Below are 22,051 nucleotides of genomic sequence, written 5' to 3' on the forward strand. Positions count from 1 at the left end.
ATAGCCATGCCGCTCCAAACAAAAAGTAGGCCTATGTCTCACAATAAAACGCAAGAAATAAAGGACTATATAGCTGACTGAATACAAGCCATGGCCAAATAAAGGTGCTGTGCTTTGCACAGCCTAAATTTGAGGATTTACAAGTCTCCTAAACATTCCTCACCCGTTATCTAGACATGCATGAAAACATTTGAAAACAAAACTCACTGCCATGTAATACTAATTATCTTTCACGTAATGAATACGCACAGAAAGTGAAAGTAGGCCTACTGTGCGCTCCGTGTCTGTAGCTGTCTGTTCACGTCCGCAATCGATTATAACGTCAAATGGAGAACTCCTCCATGTTGTCTCGCGTTATAGACCCTTTCAACAATAAAAACAAAAACAATGCTTGAACGTTCTATTTGGGCCCCAATCTACTTCCTCTGCATTAAGATAACATATGGAATGTTAAAAAGGAAGCCTTGTGGGGCCAACTATGATGCTGATAATGGAACTCTCTTGAAAGGGTGACCCTTTCAAGAGAGTTCCATTATCAGCATCATAGTTGTCTGTAAGTAGTTCTACTATGGCTGTGTCATCTGCATATTTGTAATAAGTGGTGTTGGGTAGTGAACTCTGGCAGTCATTTGTGTAGAGTGTGTACAGGAAGGGACTGAGTACGCAACCTTGGGGGGTTACAGTGTTGGTGATGATGGTTGATGATGATGTTGTCCCTATTTTCACTGTCTGTGGCCGGTTGCTGAGAAAATTGAGGGGAGGGGTAACATTCAGGTGCTGTAGTTTCTTGATGAGTTGATGGCGCTGGATTGTATTGAATGCAGAGCTGAAGTCAACAAACAGAACTGAGGCAAAGTTATGGGTCTGGAGGTGGTGAAGGAGGGAGTGGAGAAGGCATGCCACTGGGTCCTCTGTCCCCCTTTTCGGCCGGTATGCAAATTGGCATGGGTCCAGTTGTGTGCTGACAGTAGATAAGATGAGTTGTAGTATGATTTTCTCCATGCATTTCATGATTATTGGGGTGAGTGCGACTGGACGGAAGTGGTTGGGCTCTGAGGGGCGTGGTTTCTTGGGTACAGGTGTGCAGGCTCGGACTGGTAATCTGTACAACCGGGCAAATGCCCGGTGGGCCGGTCCACATGTGGGCCGGTGACCTCCGGGATTTTTTTTTTTTAAAGTTATTTAGCCTATTTGCGGCCCGTCATGTAGACCTAGGCCTAGCCTATAAATGCAGTTGCATCCATTTGGATTGGGGGGTGACAGGTCAATCATTTTGGCCTCTTCATGACAGGTTTAGTGTGTGTTACGATCGAGCCCCCCTGCCCCACCCCTCAAGTGGATTTATCCAAGCAGCCGCTTGGTTTGTGGGGAAATATAGCCTACGAGTCCATGCATGGTAGCCTAGGCTATATAAGTGCCCTCCGCTGGCTGGTGTTCACATCATCGCAGTTTAACCGTAAACAGCAATCAGAGGTGTCTAGTTTTATTTCATAAATATATTGTTTTTATAGACGTTAGTTGCACGCACTACGAAGAGCTTCCATTTACTGCACCATGTAGGCTACTGTAGTGCGGTTTGTCTGTCAACATAAAAAAAAACTCCGGGTAGCCTACAATTTTAGCACAACTTGGTGGAAAAGTGTAGCACAGGTTAAAGAAAACCTATTCATGTTTGGACTCAAAAGGAACTTCAAAGTATTTCCCATATAGTAGCTTTTTAGCTCACAACGACAGTGAAAGTGAAACTTGGAAAGTGGAAGTCTCTCCACCGAGTGTTACATTAGATGCACAATCAATCGCGAGTCGATGCACGTAAAAAGCATCAACTGGTAGGTTAGTAACGAAGGTAGCCTAATTTTGCAAAATGTGATGACGGCACACAAACTTGGCCAAAAACGTTTAGTATACACTTGTGGTGATAGCCTACAGTTAATGTGAATCGCTGACTATAACCAAAGTAAAGGAGAAGATTTGCACCAAATAGGCCTAAAGGCTGTGGTTGTGTTTCTACAACATGTTGGCACAAATCGTAATTTCTGTCAACTATGACGATCTCCATGCATGTTCAGTAGCCTATATTTTTCATTTAGTCAAGCAGTGACGTGGTTTAATGCATGGGGTAACATGATGAAGATGAGCCTGTCTTTAGTAGCCTATCCCTGAATCATGTCCCTCTCAAATTACTTTAAAATGGTGTGATTAGCAACCAGAATTAAAAAAAAAAAAAAAAAAAACGGAGACCCCCCCGAACCCCCGTGTTATTGTGATTATAAAAACCTATAGGTCCAAATCTAAATGTTTGGGTTCAGTTTATGAAGTGTTGCTACAGCATGATACTGTGTGTTCGTTATTTATGGGGGGGAATCAGGGGGGGATTTTGGTATCGGTGGGCTTGTGTGTGTGTGTGCCCAGTGATAGCAATAATTTTACGGTTAAAATTAATAATAATTTAATTGCCATGTGGCCCTTCTTGGTTTAAAACAAAGACACCCTCCCCTCCCCCAATGAAATGCTAAGGTACTGGTGCTAAGGGCTATCAGGTACACAGGACAAGGGACGTTACCTTGATATAATGTATCCATGAGTCATGAAATGTAAATGTATTCATGTTCGGTATCAAGTGGGCTTGTTTTGGCGCCAAATTCTTCCTTTGTTTAAAGCATTCAAAAGTAACAAAACTGCAATGTTTGTCAGACTTGGACTTTGACTAAGACTAGAAGGATGTAGAACAGAAGAGAGGGAGAGATTGGCTACAGGCCAACCTACTGTAGGCCTTCCAGGCCTAGGCTACATCATAGACCATTTTTTTGTACCCTCTCTGCTTGTAACAGAATAAACTTGATTCCTGAGTTTTTCCTGAAGTTTGCCAGTCTAAGATTAATATTAAAGGAGAATTCCGGTGTGATATTGACCTAAAGTGTATCGAAACATGATACCGAGTGTGAACGTATGTCTCATAGCCCATCTCGGCTTGTCCCCTGCACTCCAAAATCTGGCGCTAGTTAGCCGATGCTACCAACATCTTTTTCAATAGTGGTGCTTCGGCATCGGGCTAGCCATGCAAATAAATCACTGTTTTACACCCATTTACGAGGCTCAATGTATCTCCACACTTCATTGGTAGACTTCCGAGGGCCCTGACATTTAAAACGAGACATTGAGAACTTTGAAAAAGCACTGGTAGTTTACTTACAAGACGATTTATACAGACAGTATCTTTACAAAGTTTAACGTTTGCAGCCATCTTGAATTTAGTCACGATAAGTCGAGCAACGAGTAAGAATGAACAGGTATGATAAGGGATCAGATTCCAAAAATAATTCAGTGGAAATGCATGGATTCCGGTTGCTGCTACTGGAAGAAACTGGAATCCATGCATTTCCACTGAATTATTTTTGGAATCTGATCCCTTATCATACCTGTTCATTCTTACTCGTTGCTCGACTTATCGTGACTAAATTCAAGATGGCTGCAAACGTTAAACTTCGTGAAGATACTGTCTGTATAAATCGTCTTGTAAGTAAACTACCAGTGCTTTTTCAAAGTTCTCAATGTCTCGTTTTAAATGTCAGGGCCCTAGGAAGTCTACCAATGAAGTGTGGAGATACATTGAGCCTCGTAAATGGGTGTAAAACAGTGATTTATTTGCATGGCTAGCCCGATGCCGAAGCACCACTACTGAAAAAGTTGTTGGTAGCATCGGCTAACTAGCGCCAGATTTTGGAGTGCAGGGGACAAGTCGAGATGGGCTATGAGACATACGTTCACACTCGGTATCATGTTTCAATACACTTTAGGTCAATATCACACCGGAATTCTCCTTTAAGTAATTATTCACCACAATTACTTTCACCAGGAAAAAATGAACTGTAAAATTTCACAGTAAAACAATGAAATTTACAGTTCAACTTAAATTTGTTATAGTTCTACCATTGCCTTTACAGTTCAACCATGAATATCATAACTTGACTATGAACTCTCCCATTACTATGAACTTCATGGTCGCATGTCTGATGTGGACTTTAAAGTTTACAGTTAATAAGTAAAGATGATGAGTGACTGCAATTTTTTTATAGTCAGACTGAGGTCTTCATAATTATGAGGTTTACATCATATTTAAATCACATTTCTGGGATAATACCAGACTGTATGAAATAAAACATGAATTCCCTCTTTTTATATCCTTCACATTCCTGTGCTACCTCTACTTTTAAGCCTATGTCATGTTTGATGGTCATCAAATAGGCTATGTTTACTTACTTACATGTTAGGCTACTTGTATCGACTAAAGTTTAAAGGTGCCATGTGTAATGTCCGCCAAAAAATCAATTCATACTCCACATTCCATAAAAGATGGGGGCAGTATACCTCCAGAAAGTGAGTTGGTCTACCCTAGAGTAATAACCAAGACGCGTGTATTGCATTTTGGCTGGCGGTTATGTTGCCCGCATACCGCCTCCCATGGCCGAAACTGGTATTATGACACCTGTCGGGCTGTGGCTAGTAATTTAGCATGCTAATTCAGGTTGATATCTCTGCAGCACTATACCTTGTCATTTTTTTAATGACACCATCGCCCTTATTTCTTCTCATTCTTTTGATGCGTGTAGCTCATTTTTTGGATATTTTTACCTCAATTCTTACACATGGCACCTTTAACAACATGACAGAAAAACAAACTTTTGATTAAAGAACACAGTGTCATCCATTATCACTTATCATGAACACATCAAAAGTGGTCATGGTAGAACTGTTAATAAATACTTCATGGTTGAACTGTAAAAGATCCATAAGTTGACAGTGTTACTATGAACTATCATAGTGAATTTTACAGTAAAACCATCAAATTACCACAAATAAATTCATGAGAATAGCAGCACTCTTTTTATGGAAGCCTTAGCTACGTAGCTATGACACCATGTGTGCAGGAAGACCATCTTACTCAATTTAGCTCTAATATTCTCAGGGTCCTTGACTCTATATAGTATAATAGCACCTGCCAAGGATAGAAAGACTTCAGTAAACCTAAAACACCATGGAGGAATATCACAACAGTAGCAAATCAGAAGAAAGAATGTAGGAAAGCTGAACGTAAATGGAGAAACACTAAGCTTCAGATTAACTATATAACATCTTCAAAAAGAGACTCCACATTTATAACTCTGAGTTACGTAGGGCCAGGCATTCTTCATTAATTGTAACATTATTAACATATTAATAACTCCTGTGCTCTTTTTGCCATTGTTGATAAGTTAACAAATTCCCCAACAGAGCTACCTCAAGATTTCAAGTCAACAAAAATGTTTAATGACTTTGGTTCTTTTTTTCCATCACAAAATTGAAAATATTAGAGTTCACCACAGGCCTAGACAAAATGTAGCCTCCTTATCTGAATTTACTGCTATGATGGATGCAAATTGTGAACCATTCCCAGCTCAGGCATTTTCCCAGCAGCACTTAAGATTGCAGTTATAAAACCTCTCCTGTTGTGTTTGCGGTTCTCTTTTCTCTCAAAAATATTGTTACCGACTACCATGAGGTGCCATGACTTAATACAGGGCATCTGAACACACAAAAGAATTTTTGATAATTTTCATGACAATTTGAGTGTTTTATTTAACACCCATGTGTATTCCCGGTCTCAAATATGACCGGCCATTAGAAATGAATAGGTGAGAAAATGGTCAGTGTATAAAATTGAATCCAGACACATACTTATTGATTAGATGGACTGTACATTAAAACACCCTCACTCACCCTCTTTGCTTCTATGCCAACCCCCACTGGAACCTTTCCCCAATAGAATGTTCCCCTTTTGACTTGCATGAGCTCAGGTCAATGAGGCCTACAGGCCATAAATAGCAAATAGAACACACGTTCATACAAAGGTCTATCACAACATAAGATGATAATATATGTGCTACTATGGATTTATAACAACTTTGGGTGCTGAGATATCATGCAAAACATGAGTACCTTGTCTCACCCTGCACAGCACAGACAATTTCTAATCTTTAAAAACAGCCCCTACAAGATTCTTAGCAATTCTGACCTTTTGACGATCGAAACTATCTCAGCAACAGAGACATGAAACTGCCCCAACTGGTCCTTAAATTGTGTGTGTGTGTGTGTGTGTGTGTGTGTGTGGGGGGGTTATCGTCGGTCCAGTAGTGGGCTGGTCCAGGAGAAAATTGCCAGGGCCGAGTTTTGTTCCCAGTCCGACCCTGCAGGTGTGATGGTTGATGTTTTCCAGAGAGTGGGTATCGTTGCTGTCCTGTAGGATTCCCAGAAGATGGAGGAGCGCTCCATTGCAATTACCTTCCTGCCCTCCTCTTGGCTGTCTTCACTCCTTCGTCTTCATTAACATGAATCTTTCTGGCCTCAATAATCCAGTTACATAGTCTCTGTTTTTGGTTTTGGATTTTGTGAAATACATTTCTAAATAAATGCGACTTATAGTCTGATGCGACTTATGTATGTTGTTTTCCTGCTCATGATGCATTTTTTGACTGATGCGACTTATATTCAGGAGCGACTTATAGTCCGGAAAATACGGTAATTGGGCTACAGGTTTTCTACAGGAATAGCATGTTTGGCACTGGCACAATGAGCACTGCATTATAGTTAAATGAACATTAACACTATACATTTTAATACATTTAAGACTTTTTAAGGCCTAAATGTCATATTACTACATTTTAGACTTTGTAAGACCCTGCAGAAGCACTGTATGTATATCTGTATGTCTCTCTCTCTCTCTGTGTGTGTGTGTGTGTGTGTGTGTGTGTGTGTGTGTGTGTGTGTGTGTGTGTGTGTGTGTGTGTTTGACGTGATTGAGGGGTGTTGCATAAACAGTAAAAAATTAAGCAAGCTGAACTGAATCAACCTAGATTAATCCTCCCTTTCAGTCACACCTAATAGGTGAGAGTTCAAGATGGAGATGAGGAGACGGTATTAAAGAAGAGTGACACGTGAAGAAGTCCTTCCTCCACCCCTTACCAAACATAAGCCCTGCAATTACATACCTCACTGCAACCACCACCTGTCTATGGCAACAGAGGAATGTGAACTCTAGAATGGAGATGATTATGTTTTATGCTTCCAAGTTACAGAACGCTGCATTGTCATGGCAGGCAGACATCCTCCAAGTGAATGACCGGGTCTGCATGATAACTCAAAATGAATGATTAAGAAAATCATCTCTCTTTCTGCAGGCTCATCTTAGAGCTGAGCGGATCCAGCTGATTTAAAAATACCCAAAACAAAAGTGCTACTGTATCCTCCAGGATGGTAATGGCAATGGGCTTGCTTCATGTGCAGATGAAGCATATAATGTTCTGAATGCAGAGGTTTATCAAAACAAATCTCCCAAAATATCAGATTAAGTGCGTTGTGCAAGAGCAAGTAGGCAGCAGGACACGGAAAATGATAAAAAAAATATATATATATTTTCTAGCCATCTTGACTGATTGTGTACTTTGAGGGCCCAGGCAGTTGTGCCTCTAAAATGCCATCCCATTTACACGTAAGCCCTTTTTTATGCTTTGCAAGGGTAGGGCATTATGCAAGGCTCATGCAAGGCTAAGGCACTGTGGAAAAACACAAGGTATGTCTGTGTGTGGCTCTGTGTCTACATGGACACACTTCTTGAGATAGTCAGGCCTTGGGGTGGCCTTGGGTAAAAGGTGCTGCATGCTCCCTTTATTGCCCCAGAATGGCCGATTGTTACTGCCTCCCTCCTCCCCCTCAGGTCACTCTGGAGTGAATCCCTGGTCACAGGGTTCATACATACACTCCCATCAAACCAGTGGTGACACCCAGGAAACAGAAGTTCAGTCTCACTTACTAACCCCTGAATGATAAGAGTGCCAGGAGAGTCAGAAACTCGTTCTTGCACAACAATTTGAACCCGAACCCCAATGATTTCATGATGCTGAGCAAGGCTAAGCAAATGTCAATTTGAACTGACATAAGAGCAAAAATGTGTCAATTAGCCACAAATACCTGCCTCCCCCTTTGCTGCCTTGCAGAAATCTCCACCATTTCTGGTTCAGAGCGTGCTGCCATGGCAACAGCGACTCTCCTCCTGACTCGCTTCTTTGTCTGTGTAAGCACAGACGCCAGCCAGGGCCGGGCCAGGAAGAATGGATCACCTCTCTCAGTGTTCGGAGCGTATCTGATACACTGTAACTCAGGCGAGGACAAAACGCTCAGTGTGACTCGTGAAGGAAGTGTTCAGTGCTAATCTTGTGCGAGGAATGGGACAGAGAGGTATAAAAGGTACACGGTGAAAAGATATTCAGTAGTCGCTGGGGTCTCAATCACCATGAAAGGATACAGTAATTGTGAGTCCAAACAAAGACAGAGGGTTTACTGTGCGCGAGGTCTCTCTCTCTGTCTTTATTGTCCTTTGACTTGCTTTGTTTAGCGATAGGGAAGACGGCACAAGATTGGCATAAGCTGAAGATTGCTGCCATTAATGCCAATCTCTGCCAACTGTGGCTGAGTGACGAAGCCTCTTACCGCTTGTGCGACCCAACAAAATGTCTGAGGGGGAGATACAATTTCTGTTTATATGTGTACACATTGTGCTCTAGAATAGTGAGTTGTGATAGGAGGACTCTTACAATAGAGGGACTTGTCAATGTCAAGGAATGGAGGCTTTTGTATGTTAAGTAATTGTGTGTTTGTGTGTGTGTGTGTGTGTGTGTGTGTGTGTGTGTGTGTGTGTGTGTGTGTGTGTGTGTGATGGAGCGGTCTAATCTTACAATCTCAATGGCACTCATACTCACACACGTTTACCTGTGGGGACACACATTAACCCAACGGATTAGACCCACCTTGACCAGCCTCCAGGACTCTGCGATGATGGCGTACTGCACGCGGTTCAGGGCGAAGCCTTCGATCTCCTTCCGCAGCCGGACGGGAGCCTGGCCCACACTGGTCATGAGGGCGTGAGCCGCCTCCATCACAGCCGGCACTGTGTCTGGGTGAGGCACCAGCTCCACCAGACGCACGTAGTAGGGCGGGTTCACCTGCGGGGGACACAGACTGTTAAGCACCACTACTCCCTCACATAATAAAGCCTTTCACTGGGTGTGCATTGAGAGACAATTGTATGGCCAAGAGTATAACTAAAGGGCAGGGTTAGTGAACAGTGAATCTAGATAGAGTGGCAGTGAATGAATGTATTACATAACTGAATGAATGAATGAATGAATGTAACATGAATTTAGATCTATGCCACTGACTGAATTTGTCTTGGGAGATGGATGGTAAGTTTAGAGACAAAACTAAAGATCTGTAAACAGTGAGTATAGATGGATGACATCGTTAAATACAATTTTAGATCTTTGCCACACAGGGTTTATCTTATAAACTCGCTGAGGCGAACTAAAGATCTAAGCAGTTTAAGTTGTTAAGTTGTTATCAGGACATTCCTCTGTCAGCAGTGATGAGTTGTCCAGCTTGACCACAGCGTGGGCCAGTCTGCCTTGCGGAATGTGTGGGTGATTAAACATTCACATAACCAAGGTAAAAGGAAGGTTGTGGGCCCATCTGACTCTGAAGTGACGGAGTTTCTCTTACTAGCTCATGTGATAAGACTGGAATTTCGGACGTTTAAAAATGAGATGCGAGGGACAAAGTCCAACCAGATTTAAGCAACATGGCTCTCCTAATCTGGACCTGTGCACAGCTATACGCAAGTCCAGAAACAAGGAAAAAGGATTATGCGAACCATATATATAATATTTCAGACATTGCCCTACTAAAGTGACAATGGGAACCTAACACATCTCAGATACTGTGATGACTTTCTAGTCTCAAAGCCAAAAGTAATGCACATTAACATCTCATTTGCATTCAACATTTAAAAGTTCAACATTTACATGTGATAAAAAATTAAACATCCATACACCTCTGTCTCTAATGCATACAACTCAACTACGTGAACCCATATGGCTGGTTTCTTAGACATGGATGAAGCCTAGGCCTAGACTTGAAGAGAACGTCAATGAAAGATTTCCACTGAAAAGGCGGTTTCAGTCAAGGATTAGGCCTAATCCATGTCGATTAATCTAGCACATAGAGTTCATAAAGGCACATAAAGAGCACTAGACAGGTGTGTCATTCTTGTTGAATGTCTATCTGTGTGTTTACAATAAACAAATAAATAAATAAATAAATAAATAAATAAACTAGAAAATGTAATTTCGAGGAAATTACCAGTGCATGAAAATATAAACATACTGTATATTAACATAAAATGCAAAACAAACTTTTATTTGGAAACAGTTGGCAGGAGTCTTAGTTGATAACAACTGACAGTTGAAATGTCTAAACAGTTAAATAGTTGAGTAGTTTAAATAGTTAAATTATTTAATAGTGAATTATTGTAGTGAGGACAATTATTTTGAAACAGTTGTGGGCAGAGGAAATAGGAACAGAATCTGTAGTCTTAAGAGAGCCAGATTGTATGTTTAAAGCCTGAGACAGAGTATATAGTTTAAAAGTTGAATTTAGATAGTGTAATGGATGTTGATAGACAGAAAGTTGAATGGATGTTGATAGGCAGATTGTTTAATGGATGTTGGTGGATAGTTTAATGGGTGGATGAGTGATAGAAAGTTGGATGGAATGTGCCTTATATCCTTGTAGAATGGAGAGACATAGAGTTGGCCTAGTTAAGCAGAAAGCAGTTGATACAGGTGCAATCAGTTTAACTGGCCCTTTGATGGGTCCTAGTAGTGAGCAGCTGGAAGTTGATACAGGGGCAAATCAAGTTAATTAGCCCATTGTGATGTCATCAGTCCATGTTAAGTCTATTGGGAAAAATAAGCTTGTTTTTTATTAATATCTCAAAAAGTATTAAGTTTACAAAAGTGAAAAATACATTCCCCACGTGTCCTTTTCAAGACCTACGTTACAAAGTTTGAACGAAGTTTCTACGTTAAACGGTTAAAGCTGAATTAGACGCAGAAATTTGGTGGGAAGAATAACTAGAAAACGCAATTCCAGGGAATTACCAGTGCATGAAAATGCAAAACATATGGTGTGAAATATATTGTTAAAACAGATTATGTGCTAATTGGCAACCAACATGATGAGGTTTAATATAGTTGAAATGACTGAACTAGGTAGATGAGGTTTAATATAGTTGGAATGACTGAACAGATAGGTGGATAGTTTAAAGGGTTAAATGATTTGCTAGGTAGACAAGGTTTAATATAGTTGGAATGACTGGACAGTTAAATAGGTGGATAGTTTAAATGGTTAAATTATTTGCTAGGTAGATGAGATTTAATATAGTTGGAATGACTGAACTAGGTAGATGAGGTTTAATATAGTTGGAATGACTGAACAGTTAAATAGGTGGATAGTGTAAAAGGTTAAATTATTTGCTAGGTAGATGAGATTTAATATAGTTGGAATGACTGAACTAGGTAGATGAGGTTTAATATAGTTGGAATGACTGAACAGTTAAATAGGTGGATAGTGTAAAAGGTTAAATTATTTGCTAGGTAGATGAGGTTTAATATAGTTGGAATGACTGAACTAGGTACTGTAGATAAGGTTTAATATAGTTGGAATGACTGAACAGTTAAATAGGTGGATAGTTTAAAAGGTTAAATTATTTGCTAGGTAGATGAGGTTTAATAGTTGGAATGACTGAACTAGGTAGATGAGGTTTAATATAGCATGGCCACCTGGCCTAGGATTCTAATTGCTTAACGGCAGTCTTAATGAGCCATATTGTATGCTTAAAGCCTGAGACAGAGTATATAGTTTAAAAAATGTAGATAGTGTAATGGATGTTGATAGACAGAAAGTTGAATGGATGTTGATAGGCAGATTGTTTAATGGATGTTGATGGATAGTTTAATGGGTGGATGAGTGAATGGTTTGAAGAAGATGAATGGATAGAAAGTTGGATGAAATGTGCCTTATATCCTTGTAGAATGGAGAGACACAGAGAGAGTTGGCCTAGTTCAGCAGAAAGCAGTTGATACAGGTGCAATCAGTTGAACTGATTCTTTGATGGGGCCTACTGTAGATGAGCAGCTGGAAGTTGATACAGGTTCAAATCAAGTTAATTAGTCCATTGTGATGTCATCAGCCTAATGTTAAGTCTATGGGGAAATTTTGAGTAGTTTTTAATAAATAGTTTAAAAAGTATAAAAGTTACAAAGATGAAAAATACAAAGCCCAGATGTCCTAAGTAAGACCTACGTAACATAGTTGGAATGAAGTTTCGTGAAGCTGCATTAATTGCGTAAGAAGAAGCAGAAGCAGCAGAAGAAGTAGAAGAAGAAGCAGAAGAAAAAGAAGCAGAAGAAGAAGAAGAAGATGACGACGACTTCGGATAACAGAACAGTGCATTTTCATGCACTGTAATAAACTATTTAGACTACCGTATTTAAACTAAAACCTGATGTCTATGCACTGCATACAATACATACATGCATACAGTTAAAAACAATATTATTCATACCCCTGGCAAATATTGATTTAAAGTTGATATTCTCTTGACTGATATGTTTGTTCTGACTGAAAATGATTTTCCACATGACAAAAGGTTGTAAGACAATGTGGTAGAAGCATGGAATCAAAAAAAGTGTTTTTGTCTTTTAACATTTTTATGAATAATGGCGTGTCCAAAATTATTAACAAGATCAGGCAGGCTGCCGAGAGACCTGCCCCAATAGGCGGCATTGGACCATTAAACCACATAATGATCCAAAACATACAGGCAAACAAGGTAAGAAATGGTTAACAGAGAACAATATCAACATTTTAGGGCTGTTTTTTGGGCACCAGCGCATGGCGTAAAGTTCGTTTTCCACCCGCGCAAAGTTTAATTCGGTATTTTGCACGTTTATTTTTTAAACATTGCGCCCAAGGATGTGGCAATTAACAACCTAGGGAGGGGCCTGGCGCGTTGTCTAAAAATCGCTATCATACACCACCTAAACCTGGTCAGAAGTCAATGGCGAGTTGTTATGCTATTTTAAGAGCGCATGTCAACAGTCATATTGGCAGGTGCACGCACCATCCTTCTATCATTCATGAACGCACACCAGCGCACGTCCATACAAAGCATTACAAATTGCACCATTACAATGGGAAACATAATTAGAATAAAGATATTACGAAATACTGTGCATCTCATGATGAGTTATTCACCATCATTTGCAAATTGGTAATGACGGTTAAAAGTGATTAGGGGAGAGGCGAGAGACACGTATGGAGCACAGCTGAAGACGCACTGTCACGAGATATAAGCAACTCCTCTGCAGGATAAATGTTGTTTTATTCAGTCATTTCAGCAATATTAGGGTAAGTGTTGCTTTTTCCAGCCTATGTTTTCGATGGTAACCCATTGTCAGTCAATAGTGAAAGTAACTATATTGCATATAACTGTCTTGTCGTTGACTGACTCCTTGGTGAAGTTAGTTTCACTTTGCCAATGAGTTCAAATAATAGCCTTCACGCATTTGCAACCGTCTATGCTAGGTTTTAGTAAAGCATGGTTTAAGAATGACTATTCCATACGGTCTCGCAAGCAGCCTCCTTCAAATGCGCCGTTGAATGCCAAAATACCGATGCATTTATTTGACATATCGTTAACCCTCATAGGGTGTTCGTTTTTTTGTTACACAGGAGTTGCTGCTGGGTCTTAGTGGACCCATTGCATTTTAGGCCTTTTAATTCAACATAATATTTTTTTTTTTTTTTTTTTTTAAATACTCACTAGATGGTTACTTCATCCCAATTGCAAGTAATATAAACAACACATATGTTAAATGTGTTGCCCTTTCCTTTGCTAAATCACAATTGTGAATAGAAGTGCCACTCGTTTTTGTTTATTTTTGTATTAAAATATAACAAAATAAGGAAATGCATCATAAAACATTCAATAATGCATCAATAATTGTACAAATGAAGCAAGTTTTATTTATTTTAATTTCATTAGAAATTGAACATAACATCTGTCTGAACAACACACTGAAGCCATTGAACACGGCAATTTTATACCAGACTATACCACATATGAGGGGCAGAGTCTCACTGTGTGTGTATTGCATATGTATTTTTTGATAGGGGATGGCATGAAAAGGTAAAAAGAAGAATTGATGTCTTGTGCATGAGTGACATGCACAAGACATCAAGCATGTAGGTCCTGGTAGCATCCGAATCACATTGGCAGCCATGCACGGGGGTTCATTTTTTACAATTTTTTTACAATTGGGGTTCATTACAATTTTTTGACATCCATATGTTGTCATTTGCAAGCTGCTGACAGTCTAGTCCAATGTCTGGCTGCTCAATGGCTGGTCCTGCGGCTTGCTGCTGGCGGGCTGGTCCTGAGGTTCGCTTGCGTTTCGGAGCTGGCTGACAGGCTGGTCCTATGGCTGGCTGCTCATGGTCTGGTCCTGAGGCCTGTTTGTGTTTTGAAGCTGACTGACGAGCTGGTCCTGTGGCTTGCTGCTTATTGGCCGGTCCTGGGGCTGGCTGCGGGCGGGCTGGTCCTGAGGTTCGCTTGCGTTTCGGAGCTGGCTGACAGGCTGGTCCTATGGCTGGCTGCTCATGGTCTGGTCCTGAGGCCTGTTTGTGTTTTGAAGCTGACTGACGAGCTGGTCCTGTGGCTTGCTGCTTATTGGCCGGTCCTGGGGCTGGCTGCGGGCGGGCTGGTCCTGAGGTTCGCTTGCGTTTCGATGTAGGCTAACGGGCTAGTCCTAGGGCTCATGGGTTGGTCCTGGGGCTGGCTGCTTGCGGGCTGATCCTGGGGCTGGCTGCTTGCGGGCTGGTCCTGGCTGCTCATGGGATGGTCCTGGAGCTAGCTGCTTACGGGATGGTCCTGGGGCTGGCTGCTTGCGGGCTGGTCCTGGGGCTGGCTGCTTGCGGGCTGGTCCCGGCTGCTCACAGGCTGGTCCTGGCTGCTTGCGGGCTGGTCCTGGCTGATCACGGGATGGTCCTGGGGCTGGCTGCTCGCAGGCTTGTCCTGGCTGCTGAAGGGCTAGTCCTGAGGCTCTTTTACGTTTCGGAGCTGACTGATGCTTATCCTCCTCTTCAAACTCAGTGTCGGACTCTAATTTTTCAGAAATGTTATCCTCACTTTCTGAAACTATTTGCTCTGCATCACCATCAAAACCCTCTGACACACACAGACACACACAGGACCTATGATTTCCACACTTTAACTAGTTCCAGGTCCAGTGGACCCGAACATCCTGTGTGTAATATAAATGTGAAGGGGGGGTATGCAGGGGGGGGGGGTTCATTGAAAATTGGCTCACAGAAAATGAGCCAAGGCCAATGAATCTTAGTTTAAAAAAATAATTATTTGTATCATTTTTATTAAGCTAAAAACTGAAAACGGGTCCCACAGACCCGAACACCTTATAAGGGTTAAAGGGAATGACAGATGTCATTCTCATTGGTTTAAAATGATGTTACGCCCCAAACACACCCATATGACTGATTAAAAAACCTAGGAACACCTTGTTGCACCATGCGCTCCACGTTTGATAACGAAACCCCTCCCAATGTGAACTGGACATCCTACTAAATTTGAATAGACTTTTGACGAGTGACGATACACTTTAGAATGTCCAGAGAGTCCAGACCTCAATCCGTCAAAAAAAGTGTGCACAAGCCCAGAGAGAGAGATGGCAAATAATTGTTCCTGACTCAAAACCCGGATTGCTCTTAAAATGGTACAGTCTAAAATCATTGTGGAGACATGAGGAGGCTTGATGGGTATTAAATGAACCATTTTGAGAGCTGTGAATGCAAATAAAGAGGTTTCTATCGATTATTTAAAAAGGGTATGAATCATTTTGGAGAGATGAAGAAGATGGAAAAAATGAAAACGCTACTTTTTTTGATTCCATGTCTCTCCCACACAGTCTTGCCACATTTTGGCATGTGACAGTGTCATTTTCAGTCAGAACAGACATATTGGTCAAGAGAAAATTAAATCATTAAATCAATATTTGCCAGGGGTATGAATCATTTTGTTCTTAACTGTACATACATACATATACATACAGGCCCATAGAGTGCACCAGTCAGAGGTTTGTGGATGTGAGAGCGGTACTGACTGGATGGGATATGATGCAGCGGGATCGGTTCTGGAGTCCTGAGAACACGTTACTGGGCATCAGGCAAGATGTGGAGCTGCTGAGGATCACATCCTCTCCAACGTGGGACTCGACCGCCTGGAACACACTTTTCTTGGCCTCCAACTCCTCAAACACTGACTCCTGTTAGTGGCAAAGATATAAACATACACACAGGTCAATATGACTTGAATATTTATGAATACCATCTAAACATGATTATACAGTCCAGTTCTACAGCAGCACTAAGAACTGACATCATGGTCTCAAGGTGTTTTACAGAGTCAGAGGCCTTATTATGTAGACTGAAATCTGTATGTGAATACAGAGGATAATAATCAACAGCTGACTTTAAAATAAAATATTTTGCCGTTTTGGCCCAATTGTTCATTCAAGATCCTTTTCTCACACCTTGGAGATGAAATATTCTCATTAATATGATATGACTGAAGGATTTCTAAATATTTCTGTGGTTAAGTAATAGTTCTTTACTAGTCATGAGTTGTTCTTATTCTTCTGGTTTAGATCACAACAGGATGCCAAGTTTCCCATTTCCATACCACAACGGAAAACAATGGACAACATTTGTCTAGTAAGCATTAGAGACAGGGAAATCGTGTAAAACAGTAAGATAACATCTGAGTCATGGGTTCTATTAATTCAGATTGAGTAACACTGTACCATATCTCCACAAAACAAAGAGAGAATCACTCTCTCTCTCTCTCTGTCACTGAATTGTGACAAACCCATCTGAAAGACATAAACCGGCTGGATGAGATGCATTCTAACTGGTAATACTAGTATTACTGTACTTCTGTCTTGATTCTCAGTGGAACAGAGAAATGTCACTGTTCAACACGTGGAATCACGTGGAATAAGAATGCAAGCAATGCCAACGTGCCTGAAGTGAATTCTTAAAATCAAAAAATTAAACATATTTACATTTACTATAAGAGGTGAATAAAATGGGGCAGATAAAGTGTGTGTAAACTGTAAAACTCCAGTTTTCCAACTTCTTAGAAATAGAAATAGCAGATATTTCACTCTCTGTGTGTGTGTGTGTGTGTGTGTGTGTGTGTGTGTCTGTGTGTGCTTGTCAAAGACAGAGAGGGAAAAGCAGAAACAGAATAGGGCGAGGAACATAAAGCTCCATAACAAAACAATAGAACAAACAAAACAAAGAAATATTTCACATTGCGTCCAGTGTCTTCAGATGCTTACGCACCTCTCCTGTAATTATCTATTATGTAAAGAAACTGATTATTGGTTGGGAGGGAGACATTCAAATCAATGTAGAGTGAAAATGCTCTAATGGACTGTGACGTTAGGATGAATAGACAAAGGTGACATTGCTGACACACCTGTTAGTAATATAAAAACTGAACAGCAGTGGTTACTCTTCAACAGAGAACATAAAGGCAGTGTGTGACATCACAGGTTTCCTTCCCTCTCTCATCCTCATGTACACACACACGTACACAGAGCCTGACATTGATCATCCCTACGGCGGTTCAATACATTGTAATGATTAATTAAATGACGCGTAACAGTCGGTACCAGGCTCACGATGAAACTTCCACAGGGAAGGATTCGGGTACATGGCTGGGAAAAGGGTGGCATTGAAGGGAAATGGAATGTTCTTTCTTCCTAGTTACCCCCAAACCCTACTGTAGTCCTACGGTCTGGTGGTGTGGAGTGTGGCGTGACATATTTAATTCAGTTTGCCACATATTTAATAATTAGTGAAGTAGAAATTGTTTTCTGAACACCATATCCCTCAGTCATCTAGTGTATGTATGAAAGCAAATTCTACACGGGGCAATTAATGCGGTCACACTAAAACAAATAAAATTGATGAAAATGAAATTGAAAAAAAAAAAAAAAAATGAATAGCTCAAAGTTTGATGACGATTTTTTGCAGAGAGACAACCGTCTACAACAGGTACAACCTGTTTCTAAGTAGCTCTCCAAAATGTTTGAGGAAGATGTTCAAAAACCCAGTCACTTGGGAAACATGTTAAAATTCCAATTAAATCAAATTCACAGTCTACAAAGAGAGAAAGTAAACGAGTTGAAAGCATACTTTTAAAGCAAACTCTTATTCAGCGGTTTTGGGTGGAGATCAGATATGTGAATATATGGCATGCTACCACTAACATAAAAGCTCTCGGCCATGTCCATTTTTTCAAAGTAGCTCTCGGAGGAAAAAAGTCTGGAGACCCCTGACCTGGACAAAGAAGGCGCCCTCTAGTGCCTGCTGGAGGTCATCGTGGCTGCTGAGCAGGGCCAGCTGCTCGGACACACCCAGGCTGCCCCTCAGCATCTGGGCCTGCTGAAGCTCCTCCATCTGCTTTCTGCACTCAACACAGCAGACGCACACGCACACGCACACACACACACACACACACACACACACACACACACACACACACACAGTTAAGGCCAACATTATTCATACCTATGCCAAAGTTTACCTGACCAATAGGTTTCTTCTACCTGGAAATTATATGATCAAGAGACAAAAGATGATACATTGTCATAAAGATATGAATGAAACAAATACATATATGGGCAATTAAGAAATCAAATTCAAAATTTGCCATAGTAAAACTTACTGTACACATTATGTACACATCCACAAACAATAACTCGACGCGCTTAACAAAATACACACTCAATGGCAGTCTCCCTAAGAGCACTTCACATGTCAAAGGGCCCCTATCCACTGAACTGTAAAACCTGAAGTAAAAAAAAAGTCACCTCATCAACACTTCAGTCAACACATCATGAATTGTAAAAAGGTCGTGGGTGGGTAGAGTAGCGCTGTGTGACTTTTTCAAGACTAATCTGTCTTTAAAGGTAGGTCATGAGAGAACACTTCTGGGTACAAATTGTTTGGATTCTGGTTGGGTTTGCTCCCCAGTGTCACAACACACATTTTTGAGTCCAAATTCGATTTAAAACTAAAAACAAATAAAACTACGAACTTCTAAATGTATAGGCCTATTCTAAGGCTACAAGAACAGACCTCACTTTTGAACAATGGGATGAAAACAGATGGATTTGTTTTTGCTTGGTTTGGTTACTGCACTGAATTCCGCCCTGGCTATAGGCTACAACTCCCCCTACTGACAGCCAAGGGGCATTACACTGGGAAAAAAAATGTCTCATTCTCAGGCTAGCCTGAGCTGGGTGATGAGAATAGGGGAACTATGATGATTCCCCTGAAGTCTTTTCAGAAGGTTGAATTAACCCAACGCATTCAGTTCCTAAGTGAACATACATGTCTTCCATTTGAGTGCGTAGTGGCTCCATATTTACCTCTCATCTCATCATATTCAAGCCCACTCTGCTACCAGTCCCCATTGATGGGGTCAATGTGGAGGTGGTAAGCACCTACAAGTATCTGGGTCTCCACCTGGACAATAAACTGGACTGGTCAGCCAACACTGATGCACTCTACAAGAAAGGGCAGAGCAGGCTGTACTTCCTGAGGAGGCTACAGTCCTTTAATGTGTGCAGCAAGCTCCTCAGGATGTTCGACCAGTCTGTTGTTGCCAGCGTCCTCTTCTATGCAGTGGTATGTTGGGGAGGAAGCACAAAGAAGAAGGATGCGGGGCGAATTGACAGGCTGGTAAGGAAAGCGGGCTCTGTAGTGGGAGCTGGAGTGCATCACTTCAATATCTGACAAAAGGAACCTGAACAAACTGATCAACATCTTGCACAATGAGTGTCACCCTAACTCACAGCACTATTGTTAAGCAGAAGAGCCTGATCAGCTGGAGACTTCCCTTACTGCCTTGCACAACAGACAGACTGAGGAAGACATTTGTCCCCAGGGCCACTGAACTGTTCAATGCTTCACTTAAGGGAAGAGGAGAGATGGACTTCTCTGCATAGTCTGTCTGCCTCTTCACCCCCTCCATGTTTGGATACTCTCTGTCCACTAGCCACTTTTTACCACTGTCTTTCTGCCTCACTGTTTGCGTGCTATATTAGCACATTAGCACATATGCATAACCCCTCCCTCCATGCCACAGCCAAACTGTGTTTTCCCCATATAACAAACTTTGTCAGCATCATAAAAGTATTGCCAACCGTTCCATTCTACCGACTACCATTCTAATAACTGAGTAAAATTAGGCTATAGTAAAGTAAAGTGACTGGTATTAACAGACACTTTTATCCAAAGTTACAGAGACTCACAACAGTGGGTTTGGTAACCTGGGGCCCTAGGCCTGTATAAAGCCAGAGGCTCAGGACCAAAAGAAAAAAAGAAAGTTGTCACTTTTTGTCATAGAGAGTTGCACGCTCAGTATGCATGCACTCAACATACAAAAGGCAGGAGTAGAGTCATGCTATGACCCCTTTGAGCTTAGTGGTCCAAGAGGGTGAATCAACAAGTCTAGTAAACAACTGTGATTTCCCCACATAACAAACTTTGTCAGCATCATAAATGTATTGCCAACCGTTCCATTCTACTTCCAATAAGTAAAATTAGGCTATAGTAAAGTAAAGTAAAGTGACTGGTATGAACAGACACTCCTATCCAAAGTGACAGAGACTCTAACCAGTGGGATTGGTAACCCGGGCCCTAGGCCTGTATAAAGCCAGAGGCCCAGGAGATTGTTGCACGCTCTGTGTGTACAGCCAAAAAGTATTGTGTTTCTGTACAGGGCACTAACTTGTAAACAGTAGCAGCTTGGACCGATTCATAAACAATGTCCCACCAATCTATACATTGCTAAAATTTGATTGGCTCTTGAGCTAAAATATCAACAACCTCTCATCAGAATCATGGACAGATGTTTAAGTCATATTAGAACAGTTAGCAGTCAGTGTCTTCTCAGTAACAATAGTTGTAATGTGGAGTCAATAATTAATCCATGACAAGGCAAGCCTATACCTGCTCACATGGTCTCTGCATGCTCTCACTACTAACATTAAGAGGATCAGTTAATATTTTGCTTATTTTGCACTGACCTGATCTCTGTGATGGCTTTGGTTGCCTGACCAGGTTGGTTGTCATAGATTTTCACCTTGTACCCCCCACTGATGAACACCATGGCCCAGGACCGTCCAATCAGCCCACTGGAGAAGATAGTTTAACAGCAAAGAGTACACAATTTAAATCAACAAAGCAATCACTCTAAGCAATGACAAAATAAATGGCACAAAGGATGATTTCACAAGGTTCTTCAAATCTGTTTTATACACACTTACATGCACTCATGCATACAGACATCATCTTTGTGAAGCACAGAATATTTTGCTGACAAGAGGAAAGCATGGCCTCTAACAGAGATGTGGAACATCCGCTTTCCTCTATGGAAAAAATAACTCCCATTGACAGGCCAGTACAAGCATGCACAGTAGTTGTGCACTGAAAATCGTTTCTGTGGAACTGCAGCAGGAGGTGCTTGAATAGCAATTCCCATTCAAACGCGCTATGTTGATCAGTCAGCTGATTATCTGTTAATGTAAAAATACAGACTACACAGAAAATATAAACAAAGAAACGTATAAAACTCATTTCGAGTGGCAATACTTTATTTGGACTCGTTTGAGTGAACTCTAAGCTCGAAGTTCAAATTGTTGACAGCAAAATCTACATCCACTCCACTTCTCCACTCCACACCCCCTAAACACAATGGTTCATTCATTGTATCCACTGAAGATTGATAATTATGACCACTTACCTTCCAACAATTGTGATAGTTTTGGATCCCGTAGCATTACTCATTTTCAGTCAGTCGCTGTCTCAAATCCAATGACTGAATTCAGAAACATGCATAGCCTTGCATAAACTTACGGGCTACTAGCTAATCACATGAACAGTGGGCGGGCGTAGCTCTATATGGACGGTGTCCTGTAGTGGTCAATCTCAGGTTCTGATCATTGTAGATTTTTTTTTCCCTTTCATTATT

General features: G+C 41.1%; 1 protein-coding gene across 3 annotated transcripts in view; it reads right to left on the bottom strand.

Annotated features, from left to right (window-relative positions):
* The window catches only part of cryl1 (crystallin, lambda 1), a 41,471-nt gene extending 19,467 nt beyond the window's left edge, over nucleotides 1–22,004 (bottom strand). Inside the window, exons 1-6 of one of the 3 annotated variants that reach the window (XM_042068811.1) lie at nucleotides 21,824–21,983; nucleotides 21,348–21,596; nucleotides 21,108–21,215; nucleotides 18,352–18,478; nucleotides 16,107–16,268; nucleotides 8,841–9,035 (exon numbers count right to left, since the gene is read on the bottom strand). In XM_042068811.1, coding sequence (XP_041924745.1) covers nucleotides 8,841–9,035; nucleotides 16,107–16,268; nucleotides 18,352–18,478; nucleotides 21,108–21,215; nucleotides 21,348–21,562 — 807 coding nt within the window. In that variant the 5' untranslated portion in view covers nucleotides 21,563–21,596; nucleotides 21,824–21,983. Of the gene's footprint in view, nucleotides 1–8,840; nucleotides 9,036–16,106; nucleotides 16,269–18,351; nucleotides 18,479–21,107; nucleotides 21,216–21,347; nucleotides 21,618–21,823 lie in introns of all 3 variants that reach the window. The other 2 variants (XM_042068806.1, XM_042068815.1) reach the window with 2 other exon arrangements.
* Between the last annotated feature and the right edge of the window lie 47 nt (nucleotides 22,005–22,051).

Source organism: Alosa sapidissima, chromosome 2 (genome assembly GCF_018492685.1).
Source record: "Alosa sapidissima isolate fAloSap1 chromosome 2, fAloSap1.pri, whole genome shotgun sequence".
Taxonomy (NCBI): domain Eukaryota; kingdom Metazoa; phylum Chordata; class Actinopteri; order Clupeiformes; family Clupeidae; genus Alosa; species Alosa sapidissima.